Source organism: Nothobranchius furzeri, chromosome 17 (assembly GCF_043380555.1).
Source record: "Nothobranchius furzeri strain GRZ-AD chromosome 17, NfurGRZ-RIMD1, whole genome shotgun sequence".
In the NCBI taxonomy this organism is placed as follows: Eukaryota; Metazoa; Chordata; class Actinopteri; order Cyprinodontiformes; family Nothobranchiidae; genus Nothobranchius; species Nothobranchius furzeri.
In genome coordinates this window covers 22,054,727-22,080,357 of record NC_091757.1, presented here as the reverse complement: position 1 = coordinate 22,080,357, position 25,631 = coordinate 22,054,727, and the positions used below count along the sequence as shown (strand labels likewise).

The following is a 25,631-nucleotide window of genomic DNA, read 5'->3' as shown; positions in this document are numbered from 1 at the left end:
CTAAAAAGGGCTACTGTCTCCAACATTGCCCCTGTTCTCCTTTTTATTTGTTGTGGATATGGGGTGTGATAAAGAATCTTAACTGGGTCAAATTTCCTCCATCTTTTCGTGTTTGTAAGACGTTTGTTGTGTCACACACATCAAAGGCCACTTGTCCTCTGAAACGTCCAGACACTATTCCCTTTCCCGTTTTGACTTGACGTAAAAGGTGTCAGTACCGGAGTGTTTCTGCAACCTTTTACACAGTTCAGAGACATTTGACTACATGGTGGGTATTTGTGAGCAAGTGAAATTTGTTTATAATATTATTTATTTTGGGTAGGACACCCTTCCTTACTTCATTGTTGTAATAGTGTCTAATTTGGAAATATATGAATAAAACTCTTTTTTTCAAGGTTGAATTTTCTTTTCAGTTTTTCAGACGTATTAAAGGTGTTGCCCTCTACAATCTGACATAGTGTTGAGTTTGCCCCTTTAATGTAAAAAGGTAGGGTCTTTCATACCTGGTCAAAAGCGTGAAGTCCTGGAAGGCCAGATCAAAAGTTTAACAGCATCCATCAAGTTATATTTATCTACTGCCTCTTTCCAAATTTGTAAAGTGCTTTATCTATGCAGTTCCCATTTTTCTCTGACAATTTTGTCCCCCAAACGTGTTTAAGGTTGGTCCTGGTCTTGAGTTAATTTGACATGTCTCCATCGGGCCTCAATTTCAGGGGAGCACCAACTAACCTCATTTGGGAAGCATTGTAGTACTGCCTCAGATTTGGAAGTGCTAGGCCACCTTGTTCTTTATTAAGTTAGAGTGTCTTAAATTTTATCCGTGGGCCTGTCCCTGCCCAGATAAATCGTGGTATCAGTCTGTCCCGTGCAATGAAATGTGCATCCATAATCCTGTCAGGCAGTGAAATAAAAAGATATAAAAATCAGGGGAGCAGGTCCATCTTTACTATTTCTGTCCTAGCACTTAAATCTAATCTCATCATATCCCACCGAATGAGATGTTTATGTCAGTAACTACCAAAATTTAGATCAAAAAGCTCATTTAGATCTGGAAAGATAAGTACTCCCAAGTAGAGGCTGTCAGTTTTTTGGGATCCCAGTGGGTTATGTCACAAATCAGAGCCAGGCTGGTGGCGGAGCAAATGGCTGTGCCCTTTAAACCCATAAAGGTCATGACATGATTTTAGGTGTGTTTGGTAACTGGGCCTTCAGTGCCAGTTTACTGACGTAATATGATGTTAGAACGGTGGTGGACTGGCCATCTGTGAATTCTGGAAAATCCCAGAACAGCTGGTGTTGGCCTTTCCTCAACCCCACCTGTCGGAGGTCCCCCAGGCTGCAGGAACATCCAGCCCCCCACACAGTGAGGACCGGAACAGTCACTTCTATTTTTGAGTTTTTCTGGCCATTTACCCAATTTGTCCGTCCTCAAACATTAGCCATCCACATCATCACAGTGTTGCCCCTCTCGATACGCTGGACTCGCGCTCCATGAGGGGCCACATTTTGCACACAGGGCTGCGTGTGGCCTACGGCAACTTCAGTCCAGGCAGAAGAGGGGAAAAAATGCATTATCCAACACTGTGCACATTCCCGCAAAGATAGGCAACAGCAGCATCTGACCAACCCGTGGTTAAATCTGCTGAAAACATCAGGTTGGCCATGAAAATGTAAAAATCACCCACTGTCAGAGTTAGGAAAGGTGAGCTTGGGCCTTTTCTTTTCCTTGGTTTTGGAGCAGAAGAAGATGGGCTTGACCATGCCTGTGGCTGAGCACCGGTTGGCTGATGACCATTGGTACCCCTCATCCATTTCATCATTATTCATTTTTCACATGAAAATAAAACATAATATTGTAAAATTACGTTAATTTATGTAACTTTAAGGATTGGCTACGTGTGTATTAAAGGATGAATCTGATTGATCTTTGAATGTTTAATCAGAAGATTTTAGTTTCTTTTACTTATTCAGGGACCAGAAACACACTTCATATTAATTCAGACAGCGTCAAGTTTAGTTTATAAAAAGGAAATAATTTCTATTTCCCTAAACCAATGATTATACAAGACAGGGTATGAATCAAATGCTGGAATGGAAGCTAGATGTTTTAGCAAAACCTTTACGTATCTGAGAAAGTTTGTGGAGTCTGGGTTGTAAAATCAGTTTGGCGGTATGTTTGATAAGCTTGAGATTTGTTTATAAAACCATCTGACACAATTTGTGCCGAGTCTACGCACCCTTGTGTGGAGATCCCCGAGCAATCCAGGGGGTCACAACAAAGCCGTTGTGTCTGTAATCACTCACAAGCGTTGCAGAGAGGCTTTGACCTGATGTCAAAAGATAGGATGGTCTCAAAAAGCTTGTTCACCGCTTTGGCCGGACCGGGAGTCAGCTAGAAACTGAATTAGATCCGCAAATAATTCTGTTTAATGACCTTCCTTATTTATAAACTTGTACAAATCAGAATTTGACACGTTTAAAGGGCATTACCAAAATACCTCAGATGGTCACACTTTCCCTCAGATACAAAGAGGGGTTAACTCTTTGTGAAATGGAAATGTTTTTAACAGTTATATTATAATGTGTATGAGTATTAAGGTTTGTCCTTTCTAATGTAATAATCACCCAGAAACGAATATTGTCGTTTTTAGCTTTGCAAAGGGGAGAGAGCAATGGAGAAGTTAAACAGGACACAGTCGTAACTCCACTCCAGTGCCAACTCCAAAGTTCTCCCTGCGTGGCTCATTTTTATTAAGCACCGGAACACATGGGAGGGGTTACACATTACAATGATGTGGTGTGGTAAGATGGTTCAATCAGCTGCAACGTGACGTGGAACTGAAGCATAATGTTCCAGACACAAAACTGTGGGTGACTGTGTGTAAATGTGGGTGAATTGTCAGCATGAATTGGGTGAATCATCAGAACGAGAAACAAACATCATGTACCTACTGTACATGGTCACACATAATATAAGATAAATGGTATTTAAAAACTCCAACATCTCCCTCCAGTTTATCGAGTAATACGTGTGCTAATTAAGGTAGAAATAACCTAAGGAACATCAGATTAACACCTCTTGTGGATATATTTATACAGCAGATTCTGGTTCAGGAGGATCTTCAGCATGTAGCTTTTGGTCATTTAGCAAAGTATTAGACGACATTTTAACAACCATGAACTTTAAACATGGAACCATGCATGTGATAAATAGGCAAAATAGAATGAAAATAACTATGAAAGGTGTTAAACATTTGAGGCGCAGGTGCCACTATGAGCCAGTAGTCAGCAATGACCACAGGTCCCAGTGTGATTGTCCAGTCTTGTCTCGAGCCATGGCACCGTGTATATTTCTGAGGGCTTCCATGGCTTCTTCTACGTGGGTGTCATTTTCACCTGGAATGTAAGAACAGCAGGAGGAGCCTATTATAACACAGACTCCGCCTTCTTTTGCTGTCCGCACGTCCAGAACCGGATGGTTCTGGAGGACCATAAGGCATGTGATTCAAGTTCTTCGTTTTGTTCTTCGTTGATGTCGATGGATAGGTTCACAAAAGTCTTCAGTTTGTAGTTCACTGTTTCCAATAAGAGCATACGTTTTCCTACTCCCAACCAGGGAACAGAGTGTGACTTTCTGTCCATCATTCCAGTGCTTGAACTCTGCGGGCACATCAGTTCCCCAGATGGAGTCATGTGGTGCGAAGGTGGGCACTGCAGATCAGTGTTAATTTTGACAGGAAATTTTAATTTTATTTTAGTCTTAGTCTTTTGGCTAAAAATTAATTTTAGTCTTGTCCAATTTTAGTCGATAAAAATGCATATGTTTTTTCAAATGAAGTAATTTCCTACTTTTGTATAGAGCACGGAAAAACTAGTGTAATTTAACACACAGGGTCCAAACTCTTGACCACCACTGATCAGATATAGCACACACAGCTAAGAACATAGAATATTTGAATAAAAAAAACACTTAACATGTATAACACTTACGTGTTTAATAAAAAACAAAAAGCACACTGGAAATTACAAACGTGCTCTTTTTAGCAATTGCACAACAAGAATTTACAAGAACAGCAAATTTAAACATGTTAACCCTGAGTCTGTAGATATTCACTTGTTACAACACAGGCTCAACCAAACAGTCTTCAGTTTGTAGTTCACTGTTTCCAATAAGAGGACAGTTTATTTGTTGCGATTCATTTTGAGAAAAGCACTTCGTGCTAGTGTGACCTTTGCTCCGTTGCGTTCCCCTCTAGTGAGGTCACCTGTGATACTGAACACTCTTTCTGCAAAAGATTGAGAAGCTGGCATTGCCGATATGTCTAATGCTAATGGTTTCAGGCTGTGATCAAATGTGTCACATTTTCCAAGCCAAAACTCCATTCCCGTTTCACAAGTGATGGACTGTGAGAGCTCTTCCTTATACTGGCTTATCTGCTGTCTAACACTACACTTGGAAGACTTTGGTTTAGGCTTTGCTCCGAATTTGGAGAGAAACCTAAAGACTGGTTGTCTGGAGGAGGAGGAGGCAGATGATGAAGAGGAGGCGGTGGCGGGTGGTGCCGGTTCAGGTCCATTCAGTTCCTCCAGATCAGAGTGGTTCTCCTGTGTCTGAGAGCACCGAACAACATACCCTTCTGCCTGCTTGAGCAGCTCCTGAATGTTATCATCAGCCACATTGAGGAGGGTCTGACACACAGTAGGATTGAGAAAGCAAGCAGCTGCTACAAGTGGGGAAAACGTGTCATCTGAGGGATCAAGTACCCAACCAAAACGCTGGTTCACATTACCTTCCATTTTACGTGCTAGAGCAGCAACATCTCGACTTGTGTTTTGTTCCACATCTGCCAGATGGCTGAGTAAATCAAAGAGAGCAGGGAGTGTTAATGACATCGACATTGTGTCACTCTGAAGAGTTTGTGTGTGTTCAGCAAAAGGCTGCAAAAGTTCTTGCATTGACTTCAGCTTCTGCCACTCACTCGAGAGCAAGCAGTCCCATCCCATCTCGTTTGCTACTTCACAAACAGATTCTTTAACTTTGAGGAGACGTGCAACCATTTCACAAGTACTTGACCAGCGTGTGGGGCAGTCATTCACAACAGTTAGGCCGCACTCATCCAAAATCTTCTGTGTTGCGACTGATGACTTGCGAAAAAGTTTCACGATTGATCGGACTTTGTTCAAGACTCTGTTGATGCTTTCCTCCTTGTTTATCATGTGGACAACAAGCTGCAGCGTATGGACGACACATGGCATCCTGTCCATGCCCATGTCCTGACACTGCAGGTTTTCTGTCTCCTTGGAATCACTTTCACTTAGGATGGATGCATCTGGATCATCGGAGCTGGAATCTTCATCTTCTGGAGCACTATGTTTGAATGCTGCCACCATATTGCTACCATTGTCTGTTATTACGGTGAGAACTTTCTCATTTAGGATCCCCCATTCTTGCACTTTTCCACACAAGCCTTAATGGACTGGGCAGTGTGTGGATGGTCAAGTTGTTCAAGAGCTAGCAGTAAGTGTTCTGGTTTTTGTTGTTCAACACAGAAAAAGCAGCAACTTGTGCCAAGGAATGATGCTGTCAGTCCCTTTTTAGTCCACAGATCAGTCCCAGTACATACTTTTCTGGCACTAGACAGTCTTTTCTTAAATGTGGCTTTTTTGTTTTCATACTATTTTTCTATTAGATTACTTATCTTGGTTTTCTTTGGCACAGTAAACTTCTTATCCAAACTTTCCATCATCAGAATAAAATCCTCATCTTCTACTGTTGTGACCGGCAATCCTGTACATCCAATCCATGTAGCGATAGCCTCTTCTTTAATTTGTTTTTCTTTGGCATCACTCTTGTACTTTGTAGTACTCGTAAATGCGTCCTCAATGTTCTGGTTGGACGTTTTTGCCTTTTTGGTAGCTGGTTGGCCACCATCAGCAATGGTTTTCTGCAACTGCAAAAAAATAAAAATACAAAATTAAAACATTGACTTTCTAACAATGATTTACCTGTTGCTTTTTGAGATTTCATACATTATATATATATATATATATATATATATATATATATATATATATATATATATATATATATATATATATATATATATATCGTTATAAAACGAACCGGTAAAACATCTGTGCAGGCTCGGGACTCGGTTCATATCAGTGCAAACCAGACAATGTGAAAATTATAAACAGCCAAAAGCATGCTTCACTTTACTGGTCTAGTCCTGGTTTAGAGCGCACGTGCAGCGAGCGGCTGCGACCCAAAAAGTACCAGAACCGCTCACGGCGCATGTGCAATCATGCATCAACACTGCTCGCCCGCTATTTCCCTAATAACACAGGTTATAGTCGTGAAAATACGGTACTTCCGAATTTTTATCCCAACATGACAGAGTTGATACAGTTTTATTTGCCTGTATATTACTTTTCGGGTCGTCACGTGTACATTTAAGTGGATTTACCTCGGAGAAAATGGCGAAGTGGCCATTCTTTAGATGCCTCTTCAGATTCTTTGTGTTCTTTCCACTCTCAGCATGTAGTTTTGTTAGCAATGTTATCATAAGAAAAATGACTCCACAAATCTTCTCTTCTTTTTCGCCCAGCAGTTAACATTTTCCTCTACTCCTTCTTCTTATGCCGTCGATATATTCAGTGAGCTATGTTTAGCATACCGCCGCGCATACCTGCCGCTTTATACTATTCGGGGTCTGTCTTCTCTCACGTTCACGGCACGCCACGCCCCTTGTCTTCTACTACGTTCACATCTCACAACAACACAATAGTCGCACAGCACCATAAAGTGCCATGTAGGAGAGCGTCATCATGGATTTTCGTCTCGTCTTTCATTTGATGACTAAAAGTTTCAATCAATTTAATTATCGTCTTCGTCTTTTTCCAAGCTTTTATTTTGAAATTTTGTTTCATTTTCTTCTGTAAATATATTTTCGTGATGAAAAAAAAGATGAAAATATTTTGTCAACAAAATTAACACTGCTACAGACGCAGCTTGTCTCTTCTTCCGGGTGTGATGAATCTCCACATGCGTTACTGAGAATAAGAAGGTATGGTCTGACACAAAGATGGGTGCACAAAGACTGCTCCAGTTACCTTGTAGAGATGAGTATGCCAGACCATTGCCACACAACCACCAACAACCTTGAATGGAGTTGGGTCATCCTGTGCAAGTATAGCCACATCAAGGCTGCTAGTATTGCTGATGAGGTTGACAGTGAGGCAATTTGACACATAGCTGAGAGCAGGGCTGTCCTTGGAAGGTTCTCTGTAATATGTGGAGTTGTTACACTCAGAGGCCCTGTAGGTTAGATTCTCTGTCTTTTGTGGGTGCTATCCATAATTGGTCATGAACAGAAAACATGTACCATCACCCATTGTCATTGGTTTCCCATATGTGGTCTGCTTATGGAAAGAGTTTAGCATAATGGAACACACATAGCAATTGGTTTTAGTTTTCTGTTTTGGCATAATCTTGGCATAATTATACCATAGATTATGTTCAAACAGATGTTGATAAGAGTTGTCCCTCAGCATTTTGTCAATAATTTTTGTTTACGTTGTGTCGCTCACGAGGGGTGCCATCTGGCGAAGTGGTGATCAGGTTGTGAATAAGCAAACTAAAGTCACAGCACAGATGAAGTCCCATTTGATATATGGAAACCCCATTTCTGCTCAATTTATTCAATTCAATTCAATTTTATTCATGTAACGCCAAATCACGATAAGAGTCATCTCAAGGCACCTCACATAATAAACATTCCAATCCAGGTCAGCTTCTGTACTGTTACCCACCCACTACCCCATAGAGACAGTGTCCTGCCCACGACCAAAATCACACAGATTAAATAGCAGGCTTAATAAAGCAAATCATGGAAGTCTCATAAATATTAGAACAAATTCAACTGAGCAGAAAACTAGAAAAATTAAATGTGGGTTGTTGAACATTAGATCCATTTTTTCTAAGACTTTGTTAGTTAATGACTTGATTTGTGATAATCAGATTTCTTTGCTCTCTCTCCCTGAATCCTGGCTGCAGCAAGAGGACTATGTTAGCTTAAATGAGTCGACTCCTTCAATTTATTTAAATCATCATATTGCTCGAAGTACAGGGCGAGGAGGAGGAGTAGCAACCATTTTTCATTCGGACTTATTAATCAGTCCCTTACAGATTAATAGCTACAGTTCGTTCGAACATCTTATTCTTAGTTTTCCTAATCCAGATTGCAAAACTGTAAAACCACTCTTGTTTGTAGTTTTATATCGTCCACCAGGCCCTTACTCTGAGTTTTTGGATCAGATCTCTGATTTTTTTATCTGATTTGGTGCTAAATACTGATAAGATCATTATAGTGGGGGATTTTAACATTCATGTGGACATTGAAAATGATAGCCTCAATGTAGCCTTTAGTAATATCCTGGACTCAATTGGTTTTACTCAAAGAATACATAGCTCCACCCACTCCTGCCATCATACATTGGACCTTGTGCTGACTTATGGCATAGAGTGTGAGGAAATAACAATCTTTCCACATAATCCAGTCCTCTCGGACCACTTTCTGATAACCTTTGAGTTTTTTATAACTGAGTTCTCGAGACATGAAAGTAAATTTCACTATAGTCGGTCTCTATCTGACAACGCAGTTGCATCTTTTAAATCAACTGTTCCATCTTTACTGTTCTCAGCATCTCAGAGGCATGTAGCAGAGGGCAATATTTTCAGTTCTAACCCCTCACAAATTGATGCCTTAGTTCATCATGTTAATTCCTCTTTATGTGTGGCATTAGATGGTGTTGCCCCTTTAAAAAAGAAGGTAATTAGGGACAGGAAGTTGGCTCCCTGGTTTAATTCTCATTTACAAGCCTTAAAACAAAACTAGCAAATTGGAGAGAACATGGCGCTCTACGCACCATGAGGAGGCCTACCTATCCTAGAAAAATAGTCTTGTGCTTTATAAAAATAAGCTTCGACAAACTAGAACTGCTTATTTCTCAGCACTAATTGAGGAGAATAAGCATAATCCTAAATTTCTTTTCAGTACAGTTGCTAAACTTACACAGAATCATAGCTCTGAGCCCTCTATTCCCTTAACCCTCAGCAGCAATGACTTCATGGGATTTTTTACAAGTAAAATTAATTCTATTAGAAACAAAATCTTTAGCATCCTCCCTAATGCGATTTATTCTTCCTCAGTAAGTGAGGCAGCATCAGAGGTGACTGTAGAACCTCATCTGTGCTTGAACCGTTTTGATCCAGTTGAGCTTTCAGAGTTATCAAAAATATTAGCTTCATCTAAACCTTCAACTTGCATTTTGGATCCAATCCCAACCAAATTATTTAAAGAGGCATTTCCTTTGGTTACTGCCCCCATTCTAGATATAATCAATCTATCCTTAGTGTATGGGTATGTCCCACAGGAGTTTAAGGTTGCTGTATTGAAACCTTCACTTGATCCAGATGACCCAATGAATTATAGACCAATATCTAACCATCCATTTTTATCCAAAGTCCTTGAGAAAATAATGGCCATCCAAGTATGTGAGCATTTAAACACTAATGCTCTGTTTGAGGAATTTCAGTCTGGTTTTAGAGAGTATCACAGCACTGAAACTGCATTAGTGAGAGTTACAAATGATATTCTTATGGCCTCCGATAAGAATCTTGTGTCTGTTCTAGTCTTGTTAGATCTCAGTGCTGCCTTTGACACAGTTGATCACAATGTTCTTTTAGAAAGACTTGAACATGTTGTAGGGATCAAAGGAGCAGCGTTAGGCTGGTTTAAATCCTACCTGTCTGACAGATTTCATTTTGTAAATGTACATGACAAATCTTCTTCATACTCCAGGGTTACTTGCGGAGTACCACAGGGTTCAGTGCTTGGACCAATTCTTTTTACTATATATATGCTCCCAATTGGTAAAATCATTAGACAGCCTGGGATAAACTTCCACTGTTATGCTGACGATACTCAGTTATATTTATCCATTAACCCTGATGAACCTAATCGTTGGGGTAGATTACAGGCTTGTCTTGAGGACATAAAAAATTGGATGACTCTAAACTTTTTACTTTTAAATCAAGACAAGACGGAAGTTATCATCTTTGGACCAGAAATCCAGAAAAGGAAATTGCTTAGCCAATCGCCTGACCTGAATGGCATTACATTAATCTCCGAGAACAAAGTAAGGAACCTTGGTGTTATCTTTGATCAGGACATGTCATTCAAATCCCAGGTTAAACAGGTTTGTAGGATTTCCTTTTTCCACCTTCGGAATATTGCTAAGATTAGAAGCATCCTTTCAATGAGTGATGCTGAAAAACTAGTTCAAGCATTTATTACATCAAGATTGGATTACTGTAATTCATTACTCTCAGGAAGTCCACAGAAGGTAGTTAAAAGTCTTCAGCTTGTCCAAAATGCTGCAGCTAGAGTTCTGATCTAGGCTAACATCAGATTTTAACCATAGGCCCTATCAAATAAAAATGTTTTAAGCCTAGTCTTAAAAGTATACAAGGTGTCTGCCTCACGGACTAAGGTTGGGAGCTGAATCCACAGGAGAGGAGCCTGATAACTAAAATATCTGCCTCCCATCCCATTTTTAGATATTCTGGGAACCACCAGTAAACCTACAGTCTGAGAGCGAAGTGCTCGTTTAGAAACGTATGGAACAATCAGATCACTGATGTATGATGGAGCTTGATTATTAAGAGCTTTATATGTGAGAAGAAGGATCTTAAAATCTATTCTGAATTTAACAGGTAGCCAATGTAGGGAAGCCAAGACAGGAGAGATATGATCTCTCTTTTTAATTCTCATCAGAACTCTAGCTGCAGCATTTTGGACAAGCTGAAGACTTTTAACTACATTCTGTGGACTTCCTGAGAGTAATGAACTACAGTAATCCAATCTTGATGTAATAAATGCATGAACTAGTTTTTCAGCATCACTCCTTGAAAGGATGCTTCTAATCTTAGCAATATTCCGAAGGTGGAAAAAGGAAATTCTACAAACCTGTTTAACCTGGGATTTGAATGACATGTCCTGGTCAAAGATAACACCAAGGTTCCTTACTTTGTTCTCGGAGATTAATGTAATGCCATTCAGGTCAGGTGATTGACTAAGCAATTTCCTTTTCTGGATTTCTGGTCCAAAGATGAGAACTTCCGTCTTGTCTTGATTTAAAAGCAAAAAGTTTAGGGTCATCCAATTTTTTATGTCCTGAAGACAAGCCTGTAGTCTACCCAACCGATTAGGTTCATCAGGGTTAATGGATAAATATAACTGAGTATTGTCAGCATAACAGTGGAAGTTTATCCCATGCTGTCTAATGATTTTACCAATTGGGAGCATATATATAGTAAAAAGAATTGGTCCAAGCACTGAACCCTGTGGTACTCCATAAGTAACCCTGGAGTATGAAGAAGATTTGTCATGTACATTTACAAAATGAAATTTGTCAGACAGGTAGGATTCAAACCAGCCTAACGCTGTTCCTTTGATCCCTACTTTGTGTGGAGTATAATCAGACTTTTTAAGGTATGGAATGAAGTCTGGATTATGTCTCTCATTATGTGAAATCAATTCTAGGCTCTACAAGGTGTATCTGTGTGTGTGTGAAACCAAGCCCTTATCATTTTTGTATGTGTGTGTGTGTGTGTGTGTGTGTGTGTGTGTGTGTGTGTGTGTGTGTGTGTCCAGGCAGTAGCCGCCTGAACTGTGGTGTCGTAAATTAGTGATGTGCCTTCACTCTGCTGATATGGTTCAACTATTCATGTTATGGATATAACCTGTTTTGACCTGACCAGATGTTGGGAGTAAGCATGCATGTTATCCTTTATCCTCTGCGGAGTTGGTCAAGATGCTATAACCATATAAATAAGACTTCTTGTCCAGCTAATACTGGAGATGACCATTTGATCCTGGGCAGAAGAAAAGGGAGGGGTAACCACACGTCTCCCTCTACTGACCAGCTGGAGATGACCATTAAGACTGGGAGAAGAAAAGGTGACATCATGACATCTAAGATTTATGGTCTCTTCGGGGCCGTTGGAGAAGTAACAATAAGAAGAGGAACACGTGACCAGGAAGTCTGAAGTCTGAAGCTGTCATGTCTCCCATCCTTCACCCTCCTCTGCCTCCTCATTTCACCTTCATTCAGCTCATCTGGTCCCTTCACCAAGCTCCTGACAAGCCCTGTTTCCCCTTGCAACCACAATCAACTCCATTCTTCTCACCTGTTCCTGTCATCAGCTTCATCCACTTCACATGTTCCTGACTCCTCAGCTCATCTCACACACCTGCTTCCCCTGCTATAAAAGAACTATCCAGCTACCCAGTCTCTGCCAGATTATTGAAAACTTCGTGCCGGTAGATCTTCTAGCCATTCACCCTGCCTGATCTGAGCCTCCGGACCTTGTTTTTCTCCCGACCCCTGCCTTGTACTCTGCCTGCCACCACGACCCTCGCCTGTCTTCTACCACGTCTCCAGCCTGCTCCCTGTACCTGCTTGTGCCGATCTGGTTTTGACTCACGCCTGTCCTCTGACTCTGTCTCCTGCCTCGCCCTCCTCTGGTAATAAAATATTTTTTTATATACTTTTACTGTGTTTGGCGTCATTACGGGTCTTCTGAGTTCTGTTCGTGACAGAAGCAGCAAACAAAGAAATGACTGTAAGGGAGGGGACAGTGTGAATGAAAGGAAGATATTGGGTCTGTTCAAGGGATGAGCTTGATGGGATGAGTGAGAGTCAGTCAGTCATGGACTGAGCTTTTTGGAGAAAGGCTTTTGAGAGTTTTTAGGAGAGAGGGACTTTGATGGGAAGAGTTTGTGAGGTACAGAGATGGAAAGAAGGAAGCTTTTGCTTTGAGCTTTTTGTCTGTGATAATCTGGCCTAGTGTCATTTTTGGAGAGCTTATTCAGCTCAACTTTGCTATAGCTCTGTTTATTTGGCAAAGAGTTGTTTCACTTTTTAACCCGCTGTGTTGGGGTTTTGGTTGGATTATTATTCTTTTTTCATCTGTGTGAAATAAAACCTAGTTCCTCGGATTCGTGGAACGAAAAAAGGATTTACGAGTGGGGTCTCCTCCTGTCGGTAACCGAGCAAAGGTGAGATGCTGGTTGTAAATTCCATCCCAGGGTGTTATTGACATAAGTTGTTTCCTCCATCCTAGGCTACAGGTAAAGTCAGTTGTCTCCTCAGCATAAAAGGAACAGCTGGCAAGAGTCTTCACCTGAAGCGTACATAAGCTTCATGGACATGGATTGTGAGTAAACTGAGTCTCCCTTGAGCTGCATAAAGTTTGTTGTGCCAGAACCAGAGTCTAGGTTAGCGGTGATTGCTAATCAGCTTCTACTGTGTGCAGGCATTTTAAAGAGTGGCTGGTGTCACGCCCACGCAAATAGAAATACAAGTCAACCCTTAGACGGTAACATCTTTAGAAGAGTGAGGCTAGCTTGGGAAGATGGCTTGTAACACCTACAACATGTTCAAGCCTTTCTACAAGAACATTGTGATCTACTGTGTCAAAAGCAGCACTGAGATCTAAGAAGACTAGAACAGACACAAGATTCTTATCTGAGGCCATGAGAATATCATTTGTATCTCTCACTAACACAGTTTCAGTGCTGTGATACTCTCTAAAACCAGACTGAAATTCCTCAAACAGAGCATTAGTGTTTAAATGCTCACATACGTGGATGGCCACTATTTTCTCCAGGACTTTAGATAAAAATGGAAGGTTAGATATTGGTCTATAATTCATTGGGTCATCTGGATCCAGAGAAGGCTTCTTAAGTAAAGGTTTGATTACAGCAACCTTAAAATCCTCTGGTACATATCCATTTACTAAGGATAGATTGGTTACTGCCCCCGTTCTAGATATAATCAAAGGAAATGCATCGTTAGGCAACTTAACAAAAACAAATATATACCTATTTCAATTATTTATTTTTACCAGTGAAACCAATATAACATCTCGACATTCACAAATATACATTTCTGACATTCAAAAACAATACAAAAACAAATCAGCGACCAATATAGCCACCTTTCTTTGCAAGGACACTCAAAAGCCTGCCATCCATGGATTCTGTCAGTGTTTTGATCTGTTCACCATCAACATTGCGTGCAGCAGCAACCACAGCCTCCCAGACACTGTTCAGAGAGGTGTACTGTTTCCCTCCTTGTAAATATCACATTTGATGATGGACCACAGGTTCTCAATGGGGTTCAGATCAGGTGAACAAGGAGGCCATGTCATTAGTTTGTCTTCTTTTATACCCTTTCTTGCCAGCCACGCTGTGGAGTACTTGGACGCGTGTGATGGAGCATTGTCCTGCATGAACATCATGTTTTTCTTGAAGGATGCAGACTTCTTCCTGGACCACTGCTTGAAGAAGGTGTCTTCCAGAAACTGGCAGTAGGACTGGGAGTTGAGCTTGACTCCATCCTCAACCCGAAAAGGCCCCACAAGCTCATCTTTGATGATACCAGCCCAAACCAGTACTCCACCTCCACCTTGCTGGCGTCTGAGTCGGACTGGAGCTCTCTGCCCTTTACCAATCCAGCCACGGGCCCGTCCATCTGGCCCATCAAGACTCACTCTCATTTCATCAGTCCATAAAACCTTAGAAAAATCAGTCTTGAGATATTTCTTGGCCCAGTCTTGACGTTTCAGCTTGTGTGTCTTGTTCAGTGGTGGTCGTCTTTCAGCCTTTCTTACCTTGGCCATGTCTCTGAGTATTGCACACCTTGTGCTTTTGGGCACTCCAGTGATGTTGCAGCTCTGAAATATGGCCAAACTGGTGGCAAGTGGCATCTTGGCAGCTGCACGCTTGACTTTTCTCACTTCATGGGCAGTTATTTTGCACCTTGGTTCGTCCACACGCTTCTTGCGACCCTGTTGACTATTTTGAATGAAACGCTTGATTGTTCGATGATCAGAAGCTTTGCAGTTTTAAGACTGCTGCATCCCTCTGCAAGATATCTCACTGTTTTTGACTTTTCTGAGCCTGTCAAGTCCTTCTTTTGACCCATTTTGCCAAAGGAAAGGAAGTTACCTAATAATTATGCACACCTGATATAGGGTGTTGATGTCATTAGACCACACCCCTTCTCATTACAGAGATGCACATCACCTAATATGCTTAATTGGTAGTAGGCTTTCGAGCCTATACAGCTTGGAGTAAGACAACATGCATGAAGAGGATGATGTGGACAAAACACTCATTTGCCTAATAATTCTGCACTCCCTGTATAAGAGACTTTTTAACACGGACATATTTGTCTCTCATCCTCCTCCACCTCTTCATGCGCTCGCCACCTCTAAACCCACGTTTTCTGTCATTTCCGTCCACAAATAAAACGCTTGCTGCGCATCTTTTCACTCCTCCAGTCACGGGGAATTAAACGTTCATGCTTTTAGAGTTTTTTCGCGAGGTATTCTTCAAGCTGCTCCGAGTCTGCTGCTAGTTATCCTCGGCTATCTTTATGTTTTGAGGGCGCAATGGCGGCGGTGTAGACGACAGCGGCGTCCTGACCAATCACAAGCTTGCATTGTCCGTCTCGACGGATGGATTTTCAGAAAAGAGAGCTCGACTCCATCCGTCCTTGCGGAGCTCTCCAGCAGGCCCGCAAGGACGTTGCGTGTCTCCGCACTGACGCAGACGGAGAAGCATGAATCAGGCTTGAGACAAAGGCTCTACTGGCTGATGCCCAGATCATGCTGGACCACAGAATGAACAACGCACCCAGTAAGAGGGAGATCGCCCAACTAAAGAACCAGCTGGAGGAGTCTGAATTCACCTGTCCAGCAGCCGTGAAAGCTCGAAAGTCCATGGAGGTGGAGATCGAAGACCTGCACGTTCAGATGGATGGCATCTCCAAAGCTAAGCAGACACTGGAGGAACAGCTGAGCTGTCTTCAGAGATGGAAGAATGACCTGCAGTCCAGGATGGAGGAGGACCAGGAGGACATAAATGAGCTGATGAAAAAACACAACGCTTCTGTGGCCCACTTGGCTCAGATCAATGACAATATTGACACAGATGACATCAACACCAGTTCCTCCATCTCATCCTACACCAACACACCTGCAGCAAAGTGCAAGGGCCTGAGCACACAGCCTGTGACTGATGCAGAGAAGCACTCAGCCTCCACTGCAGTGCATGAAGCCTGGGCAGGAGATGAGGTGTAGTGTCATAAATGGCCTCTAATTTGTGACAAAGGTCACATTTTCCCAGCTGGGTCAAGCTGGGTCGTTCTGTAACTTTGCCCCAGATTAACCCGCCAGGAGCCGTGATGTCTGCTGAAACCATCTTCATCCGCTGCTGTTCCGTCCCAAGATGAAGGACACTTCAAGTTTCACAATAATAATTTTAATAAACTCTTGACTTTATTACTGTTATTACAACCATCATAAATCTTGGTTCAGTATAAATGTATTTTAATTACTGAAATGACTTATTATCCTTTGGGTAATAATTATTTATGATAATCCATAATGTGTGTTCAGTAAACCAGAAGGTCATCTTGCACGTTTAACCACCTCACGCAGAGGGTATCCAGGGTAAAGGGTAAACCATCTCACGTCTTTACCTCATGACAACAAGCTTTCTGATGCTGTGAGGGCGTGTTCTGAGGGTTTTGTTAAAACCAAATCCCGCAGCTGTGAGTTCAGTTCTTGAACCATACCAGGAGACGAGGGACGGCCGTCCAAGTCTCTACTAAGCGTTCTGTCACGCCGATAGTCTTGCTTTGAATAAACGCAACTGTAACCAGCTGACGCAAAACTCCTTCAGAGTTAAGCCAGACGCTCGACACCGTGTACCCTGTGACATCTCTGGACCAGAGGATCGGTTCTACGCGGGTCTTCTCTACCGGACCGAGTACCCCTGAGGCTGACAACATCCTCCTTGACCTCCGGATCCACACAGAGGGTCGTCTTTCTATAGCGTCTCTCAAGATAAGAATCACGAGGCACTTCACAAAAACAAAAAATGTAAAAATATAAAAAAGAATTTAGAAAATGATAAAAAAAAATTAAATGAGTAAAAAATAGACAATTGTGATTAAAAAAATGCATTAACACAAAGACCCAATCATCTACGACGAAGAGTTTTAAAACCTGTTCAGGCCTACAAGCCATTCTCTGACAACAAAGGATGAAAACTCTGTACAGCGATGGATGGGGCATCAATATCATGGCAGATGATCCTGAGAAGGCAGCTCTTCGCACTATCGCAGTGGAACACCAAATGGCGCTAGAGCTCCTCTTTGCTTAAGAAGGAGGCCTCTGTGCAGCTGTAGGAGGAAATGACGGACATAAAGAAGATTCAAGTGTGAATGGGACGGAAATTCACAACTGTCCAACTCCTCACCTTAGACTTTTCATCATCTTGTGTGTTTCTTCTTGCATTGGGTTATCATGAATACCATGTTAAATCATACTTTGTTCCAACAGAAGGTTCCTGATGAAGACTGACCTGGCCTAGATGGTTGAGGTACCGGAGTGTAGTTTAGCTTAATAAATCAAGGATATATGAGGCCAGAACAGTCTCAATAAGAATTAAGTCACACAAAGTTTTCCACAAATGCACACGTTCATTCGGAAATCCACATTCTGTGTTTCACAAATATAATTCGGAGGAACACAAATGCACACGCTCATTCGGAAATTCACACTCTTTGACTCATAAATATAATGTGAAAAAATAAGTCACGCAACATTTTCCACAAATGCGCACGCTAATTCTGAAGTTCACACTCTGTGGTTCACAAATATAATTTGTAAGAACACTTGTAATATAAACTCAGATCATGCGAATTGCTGAATGTGCATTTACGAACAGCTTCTCATTTGTGACCCTTTCTGCGTTTGTGAGTGAAATCTGTGTGGTGCATTCACGGACAGCTTCTCATTTGTGAACCTTCCTGCATTCGTGAGAGAAATCGGTGTGCTGAATTTTGAGACTCTCCTAACGTCGCAGGTATACAAACGTCCCCATTGGCTAATGAACCTGTCAATCAAATATATGCTTCTGCCAGGGCTGTTCGCTTTCAGCCAATCATATGGCTCCTTATGTCACAGAACAGATCTGCTGTGCGCATGCGCATTGCAGTTCACACGGCAGAGCAGGATGGACCGGTCACGATCTGTGAGTAATAGTTTTATCTTATTCCCTCGTTGTAATTTATGCAATGTTATAGAATTATGAGTAGAAGCGTTCTTCATGATCAAGTAAAATGTTTTATGTTAAATTCAGTCCAGACGTTACGTGAAGTCTGGTCCATTCTTCATCTAGTTTAACATCAAGCTAAACTCAAGTGAACATTTGTTTAGTTAGCGTATCTAGGTACCATTTTTTAGGCCACGGTTGTCAAACTCAAGGCCTTGGTCTATTTTTATTTGCCCCGCGAAATCAAATATCAAATATATAATATTAAACTGGCCCGCCGGGCGATTTTGCTAATAAGACTACTAATCCCACAGTGCTTTGCGGCGTTAGCGCGCGAGACGAAGCAAGCCCTCTTTTATGTTTACATCATTAGCATCCATGCTAGTCGAATCAGCGTGTGCAGCGTTACCCTCAGTCTTAAACAACTGAAGATACTCCTCTAAGCACCCAGTTTACTCAGCGAGTTTCCGACTTTGAACGCCTAGAAAGAAGGTATCTGGCTGGAACAGGTGACCATCAGAGTGGAGCGAACTGAGCTTGAAATATTTGTCATGCACTTTTTCTGCTCCAAAGCATGAACGTTAATAACTGAGATATTTTCATAGAAGATAATTGCTATTTTTGGTTTTCACAGATCTTAACTTATTTAATTATCTAACATGTTATTGTATGGCTGTTGTACCTTTCATTTGGTAATTGATTGTTTTGACCCCTATAAAAATGTGTCATATGAGAGTGTTTGTGCTTGAATTACATAGATCATGTACCTGAAGGTAGCTGACAACAACCGGGCAGACACCCACCTTGCCTTCTTCAGTGAAGCTGTGAATGAGCATGGCTTTCCTCTGAGGTATTCATGTTATTCCCAACTTTACCCTCTGTTACCCTGTTACAAATCTGCTTTTGCCTAAAGTGTGTTATTGACCAAAGATAACATGCCATTTGAGGTCATATAGTAAAATCTAGGGGGGTGGGGGGGGTTGAACATTTCCCTCTTTCAAAAAATATTTCCCCAGCAGAGGGTTAATAATGCCACATTGTTTACTCACTTAGTAGCAAGGTACATAAGGAAATTTCTGTGAGACTCAAATTGATGTAGATTGTTATAGATGTGCATTAAAAATGTTTGAAGCAAGATTCTAATGTTTTTTTTTCATGGTGAGAGGAGATCATGGCGGAGAAAATGTAGGTGTTGCAGAATTAATGTTCTCAGTTCGTGGAACTGACACCAACAGCTTCATTGCAGGAAAAAGTGTACACAATCAACGGTGAGTTTAACCTAATTTGGAAGCTTTGTGTCTGTGCGCGCGTGCCTGTGCCTGTTGACCTGCCCAGGGTGCACCCTTCGTCTCACACTTTGACTGCTAGAGATAGGCACCAGTCCTCCTGCGACCATTCAAAAGATAACTCAAGTTGAAAACGGATGTATGGACATGTAAATGTGTGTGTATATTATAATTTTCTTTTATTTAATCCCCCTCCAAATCCAGGATCGAGCGCCTGTGGCGTGATGTCTTCATGAGTGTGACTGGTCTATATTACAACATCCTGCACTCTCTGGAAGACCAAGACTTGCTCGACATCAGTAACATCCTTCACATGTTTTGTTGCCACTATATTTTCTTGTCTCGCATCCAGGCCAGCCTGGATGTCTTTAGAGATGCGTGGGACAACCATCCAATCAGGACAGAGGAAAACATGACACCAAATCAGCTGTGGCATCTGGGCCAGGCTCTGAATCCTGTTTCTGATCCAGGGGCAAATGTATGTTCTGTTAAAATGACTGATCACATGTCAAGTTGATCCTTAACTATAAATCAAATGTTCAACACTTTGATAATCTACCTCTGCTCTATGCTTCTTGGATTCAAGACAAAATGGCTGTTGAAATTACAGTTCTGTTTGTGTGCACCTCTACTGAAATGGACACTCAACTATAATGTCATGACATTACAAAGTCATGACACATCTGCAAGTTCAAAATGCAAGGCATTAGACCTTCCAGATGTGATATTCTCACTGCTGTTTTAACATAAAAGTAGCCCATTAATTAAAAAAATAATAATTTATGAAATAATGGAGATGCTAGGTTCTGCCTGAAATCATTGATGTTAAGTAATTGTTAAAAGGTCATGATAGGGCTTTATTAAATGTGTTTTCTTGAGATTCATTATGCACAATGCTCATACACACTTTCCTTTTCCAGGGTATACCGGTACCAGAGATTGAATGGGAGGAGAATGGATACATGACTGAACCTCATCCTGGGATCAGTGTCCCTGTACTGGACAGTCCTCTTACAGATCATGAAATTTTGGAACTGCAGGACAACATTAATCCGTTGAAACATTCAGACTCTTTTGGGAGTGGACACATATCTTCACACTGTCCAGTATGTTGAGAACTTACTTGAGGCTAGATGATTACATGTGTGAAGAAGGAAGGAGAGAGAAGGTAGGGAGTTAGGAAGAAAGAAAATAATTAATGAGACAGGAAGGAAGGAAGTTAAAAAGTGAAGGAGTGGTCCATTTTAAGGTTAATGTACTGTATATTGTTATTCAAGGGATTTGCCTTTGTAAATATGAAATGCTAAAGGATAGACCCCAAAATAGATTTCTAAATTCATTTATAGTTGTGTATTTCCTTAAAGTCTTTGTCAGCCTGATTTATTTTAGACCAGGAATGTATTTGAAAAGGCTGCTGTTCACTTCATCTATGCTACAATTCTTCAAAATGTAAATGTGCTATCATTGCTAGTGTTGGTTTAGTAACATGCATCTTCCTGTGTATCCAGCTCTAATAAAAACATTTAAAGGTGAAGCACCTACTTATCAGGAGATCCATTTATTTTTACATGTTATTGTTTGAATTTTGTCTCGTTTCATAATTTTTGCTCAACATTTAAGGGGAACTGTGTTACCCTGCGATCATCTTCATTACACTTGAAAACTTGTACTATACCTCCGTCCATCTACTTATTAAATGGAATAACATGACAAGATTCTATCTACTGGTTTTTTGATCCAGGGATGATTAGGTGTTGTGAGAAGATTCTCTATGCTTCTGAGTCTGTGTTAAGTTGCAACTGGACACACATACCCACACACAGTTTGTTCATTTGTTCTTAGAATGAGAATAATGTCTTTTACAATTAAAAAGTTTTTTTTCTTGATGTCACTGAAGGCTGTGTTAGAAATATATGCAGCTCATTAAAAGGAAAAGTAACTGATGTAACCAAAAGCCTGAACACAGGAGAATAGAGACACCTGCCAAGATAAAGAGCTGGAGCTTTTGCTCCTTTTCAGAGTCACTCCCATGGAATAGGCCTGATGATTTACTAGCTTCTCTTACCTTCTCTGCAGACAATGTTTAATATGAGCTTCAAGAGGTCTCTGCCCCTAACGGGTTTGCTTTCACTTAGTAAAAATGCATAATTTTTCTGAATAAGATTATTAAGAGGCCACCCATATGGTGGAGCGTTGGTAATGTAATGTAACCGGTTAGATTTGTGTCCGACTTGACGCCGACTTGCTCTGACGTCATGCATACGTAGGCAACGATAACCACTTGAGATCAAGGCGGCCGCAGATTTTGGAGCAAGGCGCTGCAGTTGTTCTCCCTTGGCTGCAAAACCTTGGGCATGATGGGAAACGCCTGGCTCTCACCTGATCTAAGATCTGATTGGTTCATATTTTGATCCAAACATCCGGTGGTAGAACATGAAATGTTAGTTGGTCACATGTATTCTGTAAATCATGTAACGTTAATGATGACAACTATATAGGCCATAAAGAGAAATGTGGTTTGTGTTCTTTTGTCATGTTTCCTATGAGCACACTGAAGCTACAGCTGCTAACCTTTACTTATTATTACAGTCATGTTTTCATATTCGATATTTGATATCCACAAGCACGTGAGGATGTGTTGCAGCTGCTAACAGGCACCAGAATTAAAATTGAAAATTAAACAAGTATGAACGCTAACGCGATATCTTCATCCATCGTCACCCCCGAGCTACACATGCAGGAAATTGTGTCCGACTTATGCGCACAGCAGATCTGTTCTGTAACATAAGGAGCCATTGGCTGAAAGCGAACAGCCCTGGCAGAAGCATATATTTGATTGACAGGTTCATTAGCCAATGGTGACGTTTGTTGACCTGCGACGTTAGGAGAGTCTCAAAATTCAGCACACCGATTTCTCTCACGAATGCAGGAAGGTTCACAAATGAGAAGCTGTCCGTGAATGCACCACACAGATTTCACTCACAAACGCAGAAAGGTTCACAAATGAGAAGCTGTTCGTAAATGCACGTTCAGCAATTCGTATGATCTGAGTTTATATTACAAGTGTTCTTACAAATTATATTTGTGAACCACAGAGTGTGAACTTCAGAATTAGCATGTGCATTTGTGGAAAATGTTGCGTGACTTATTTTTTCACATTATATTTATGAGTCAAAGAGTGTGAATTTCCGAATGAGCGTGTGCATTTGTGTTCCTCCGAATTATATTTGTGAAACACAGAATGTGGATTTCCGAATGAACGTGTGCATTTGTGGAAAACGTTGTGTGACTTAATTCTTATTGAGACTGTTCTGGCCTCATAAGGATACACCTATATTAAATTACTCACAACATAACATATAGGTGTTGATGTCTGGTTATTGGCTAAGCTTGAATCGTCAGGTTGTTTGGACATTCTAAATCTTGCACAGGTAAGGTATATCATAATTCCTAATTACTTAGTTTTTATGGTTGATCTTTGGGTTGTTAAGATCTTACTCAAGTCTTTTGGTATGAAAATGTATTTTTCTATATTATTACTTTCTATTTTACTTATTACATTCTATTTTTTACATTTATCTCTACTAGGGTTCTATTTAACACACTTATTAGCTAAGTAAAAGTTAACATTTTTACTTATATTTTGGTATGACTCTGACTTTTATCATTGAAGAGGCATAAAAGTTCTCAAGTTTTGTTTAGTTTATCTTTCATTACTTAGAGTCATTTCAGTGAGGAGATGTTAGGGGTTTTAATGTATTACTGTCTTAAATGTTCCTTTTTAAGTAATCATATGTTAATCTTATGTTGTGAAGTAAGCCACAGAGTTCTTTCTCCTTTTGTCTCTTGGCTCTGGTATGCAGCTGATAAGCATGGGGGTTGGGCAATAGCCTGTCGGGCAACAGGTATCCATGGTTACTGAGTTTCTGGCTGTCAGTCATAAATTAAAACTTCCTTTTTGGAATGTCCCACCTTAGGTAGAAGCAACACTGTTATTGGCTAAGTGTAGACAGTGATGGCTTGTTCTTCGTCCTTTTTTCCCTGTGTTTCAATAAAACCAGCTGTGGTGCAGAGAGTTGATTGGAGCAGGGCCTAACAGGCTCTGAGCCCCTCTCTCCGCAGTATCCAACCTACTGACCCTTTTCTCCTGTGTGGTTCATTTTAGGATATAAAAATACCCAACAGCAACACTGTGGGGAGGAGCGCTTGATTAGCAACTCGGGGCAGCGCAAGAGGGAGGAGCAAATAATTGGCTTGCTTTGGTTTTATAATTGATCAAAACTCGGATCATAATTAGGATTAAAATTCCATGAATTGAGCAGCCCTAACTGAAACCGTGAGTCATGAGATGTGGTTTTCCCATATATCCCAATCATGGTACACCAGAGCAGCAACTGTATTCATAGTATTATGTAAGTTGGTCCAGTCGCTTCTGATGGATTTTACTTGGAAAAAAGCTTTTTAACACTAGGGTCATAGCGGATGTCAGCCCATCTGGTTAGAAAACAGGTTTTTATTACATCAACTATTCACCGTGATGGAGTCCCTGATGTTTCATGTTTGTTTTTCAGGTATCGCATCTCTTAAGGCCTGCTTTGAGTTTTTTATAGATCTGGATATAGACTACCACCGGAGGTTCTTCCGTGATCTTGGCCTAACGGACAATGACATCAAAAGCAAAGAGCATCTTCCCTATGGAGACAAGATCCATGAGCTGATGAACATCTGGGTGGAGCAAGAGGGTAGAAAGGCCAGCCTGAATGACCTGCTGGAGATTTTACTCAACCTTAATCAAAGAACAACAGCTGAGAAGATAAAGGACAAGGCAGTTCAAAATTGTTATTACTGCTTTGAGAGTTGATGGCCATTAAAACCAAAACATTCTATTCCTCCAGTGATGTTTGAAGGCCATGGGCCACTGATGTAAGCACATCCAGCATGGTGGAGACAGTACGTTTTTTTTTTTTTTTTTTTTTTTTAGAAATGAACAAAGCTGTTCTGGAAGGTCACAGGGTTAGAGCTTTGACTGAACAGAACTGTGTTAGGAGCTGGATGTTTATCTCCAATATGTCGTCTAGCTCAGAGGCTTTTCTACTCTCAAGGTTTGTTACTGAGGCAATCAGGCCCTCGAGTGCAGTCTCTACTAAAAGGTCAAAAGAAAAGGGCTCAGTTTTACCGTCAATAAATTATGTAGCTGAAGTTATTGTAAAGTCAACATTGGCTCTTCCAGTGTGTGCGCATTTGGGGGGGGGGGGTGTGTAATGACCTGTGAGGGTGAATGAGTGATGGGATGTGAGAATGAGTTTTTTCATGAACACATGTCATGAACTGATCACTAGTAGATCATTTAAAGGTAAATGCATACAGCCTCAAGCATATCACTCACCCTGATCATGAACTTCTGAACCTCTTCAAAACAAATGAAGGTATTTATATTATAAATTGTTTAAATTAATGTAGTACTATATCTTATTTTGCGGTACTTTTCAGTATTTTAAGCCAAATGTTAGTTTACAAAAGTACAGTTTCCATGTGTGAGACTGTAAGAGTTTTTCACCTGGGTTATTGTAATGAACTGTGACATGACTGTCTTAATTGTTTTCATGTTTATTTCATGAACTAGTGGCTAGTGCTTCTTTGTTAACTCTTTGTTTATCTGTAAGTTGATTAGTTCAAATGTTAAGTAAAAGCATTGCAAATCTTTGTTCAGTCTTCCTTTAACTGAGCTGGTTTTTATGACCCTATGTACTTTCCAATCCACCCAGAAACTTTAATGTAATTTTAGTCGTAGTCTTTAGCTTCTTTTTAATCTTAATCCAGATTTAGCCATCCAATTTGTTTTAGATTCAGTCCTATTTTAATCAATTAACTCGTTCACTGCCAAAGACGATTAAAGTCGTCATTTGCATTTTTTTACTGTGTGGGCATCGGAACGAGCCCCCGCACCGTGAGAACAAACATCTCAGCTCTAAAGCCGATCTTCCTCCGCATACGTCACACATCACGTGATCAGGAAGCAGAACATCCATATGTTAAGAGATCGTTTTGGGCCGCTGCTGTAAAAAAAGTGAGGCGTGAACCGTAAAAGCTTCTGCCGATCACAATTCCAACAACGGATTATGAAAGAACGGATAACGCTCGAAACACGCAG

The 25,631-nt window shown here is 40.9% G+C and overlaps 1 protein-coding gene across 3 annotated transcripts in view; it reads left to right on the top strand.

The window, feature by feature from the left end:
* The window catches only part of LOC107374098 (tumor necrosis factor receptor superfamily member 26), a 64,721-nt gene extending 39,537 nt beyond the window's left edge, over positions 1 to 25,184 (top strand). For all 3 annotated transcript variants that reach the window (XM_054738493.2, XM_054738496.2, XM_054738500.2), the window contains one exon: positions 24,052 to 25,184. In XM_054738493.2, coding sequence (XP_054594468.1) covers positions 24,052 to 24,341 — 290 coding nt within the window. In that variant the 3' untranslated portion in view covers positions 24,342 to 25,184. The remainder of the gene's footprint in view (positions 1 to 24,051) is intronic.
* The last annotated feature ends 447 nt before the right edge of the window (positions 25,185 to 25,631 follow it).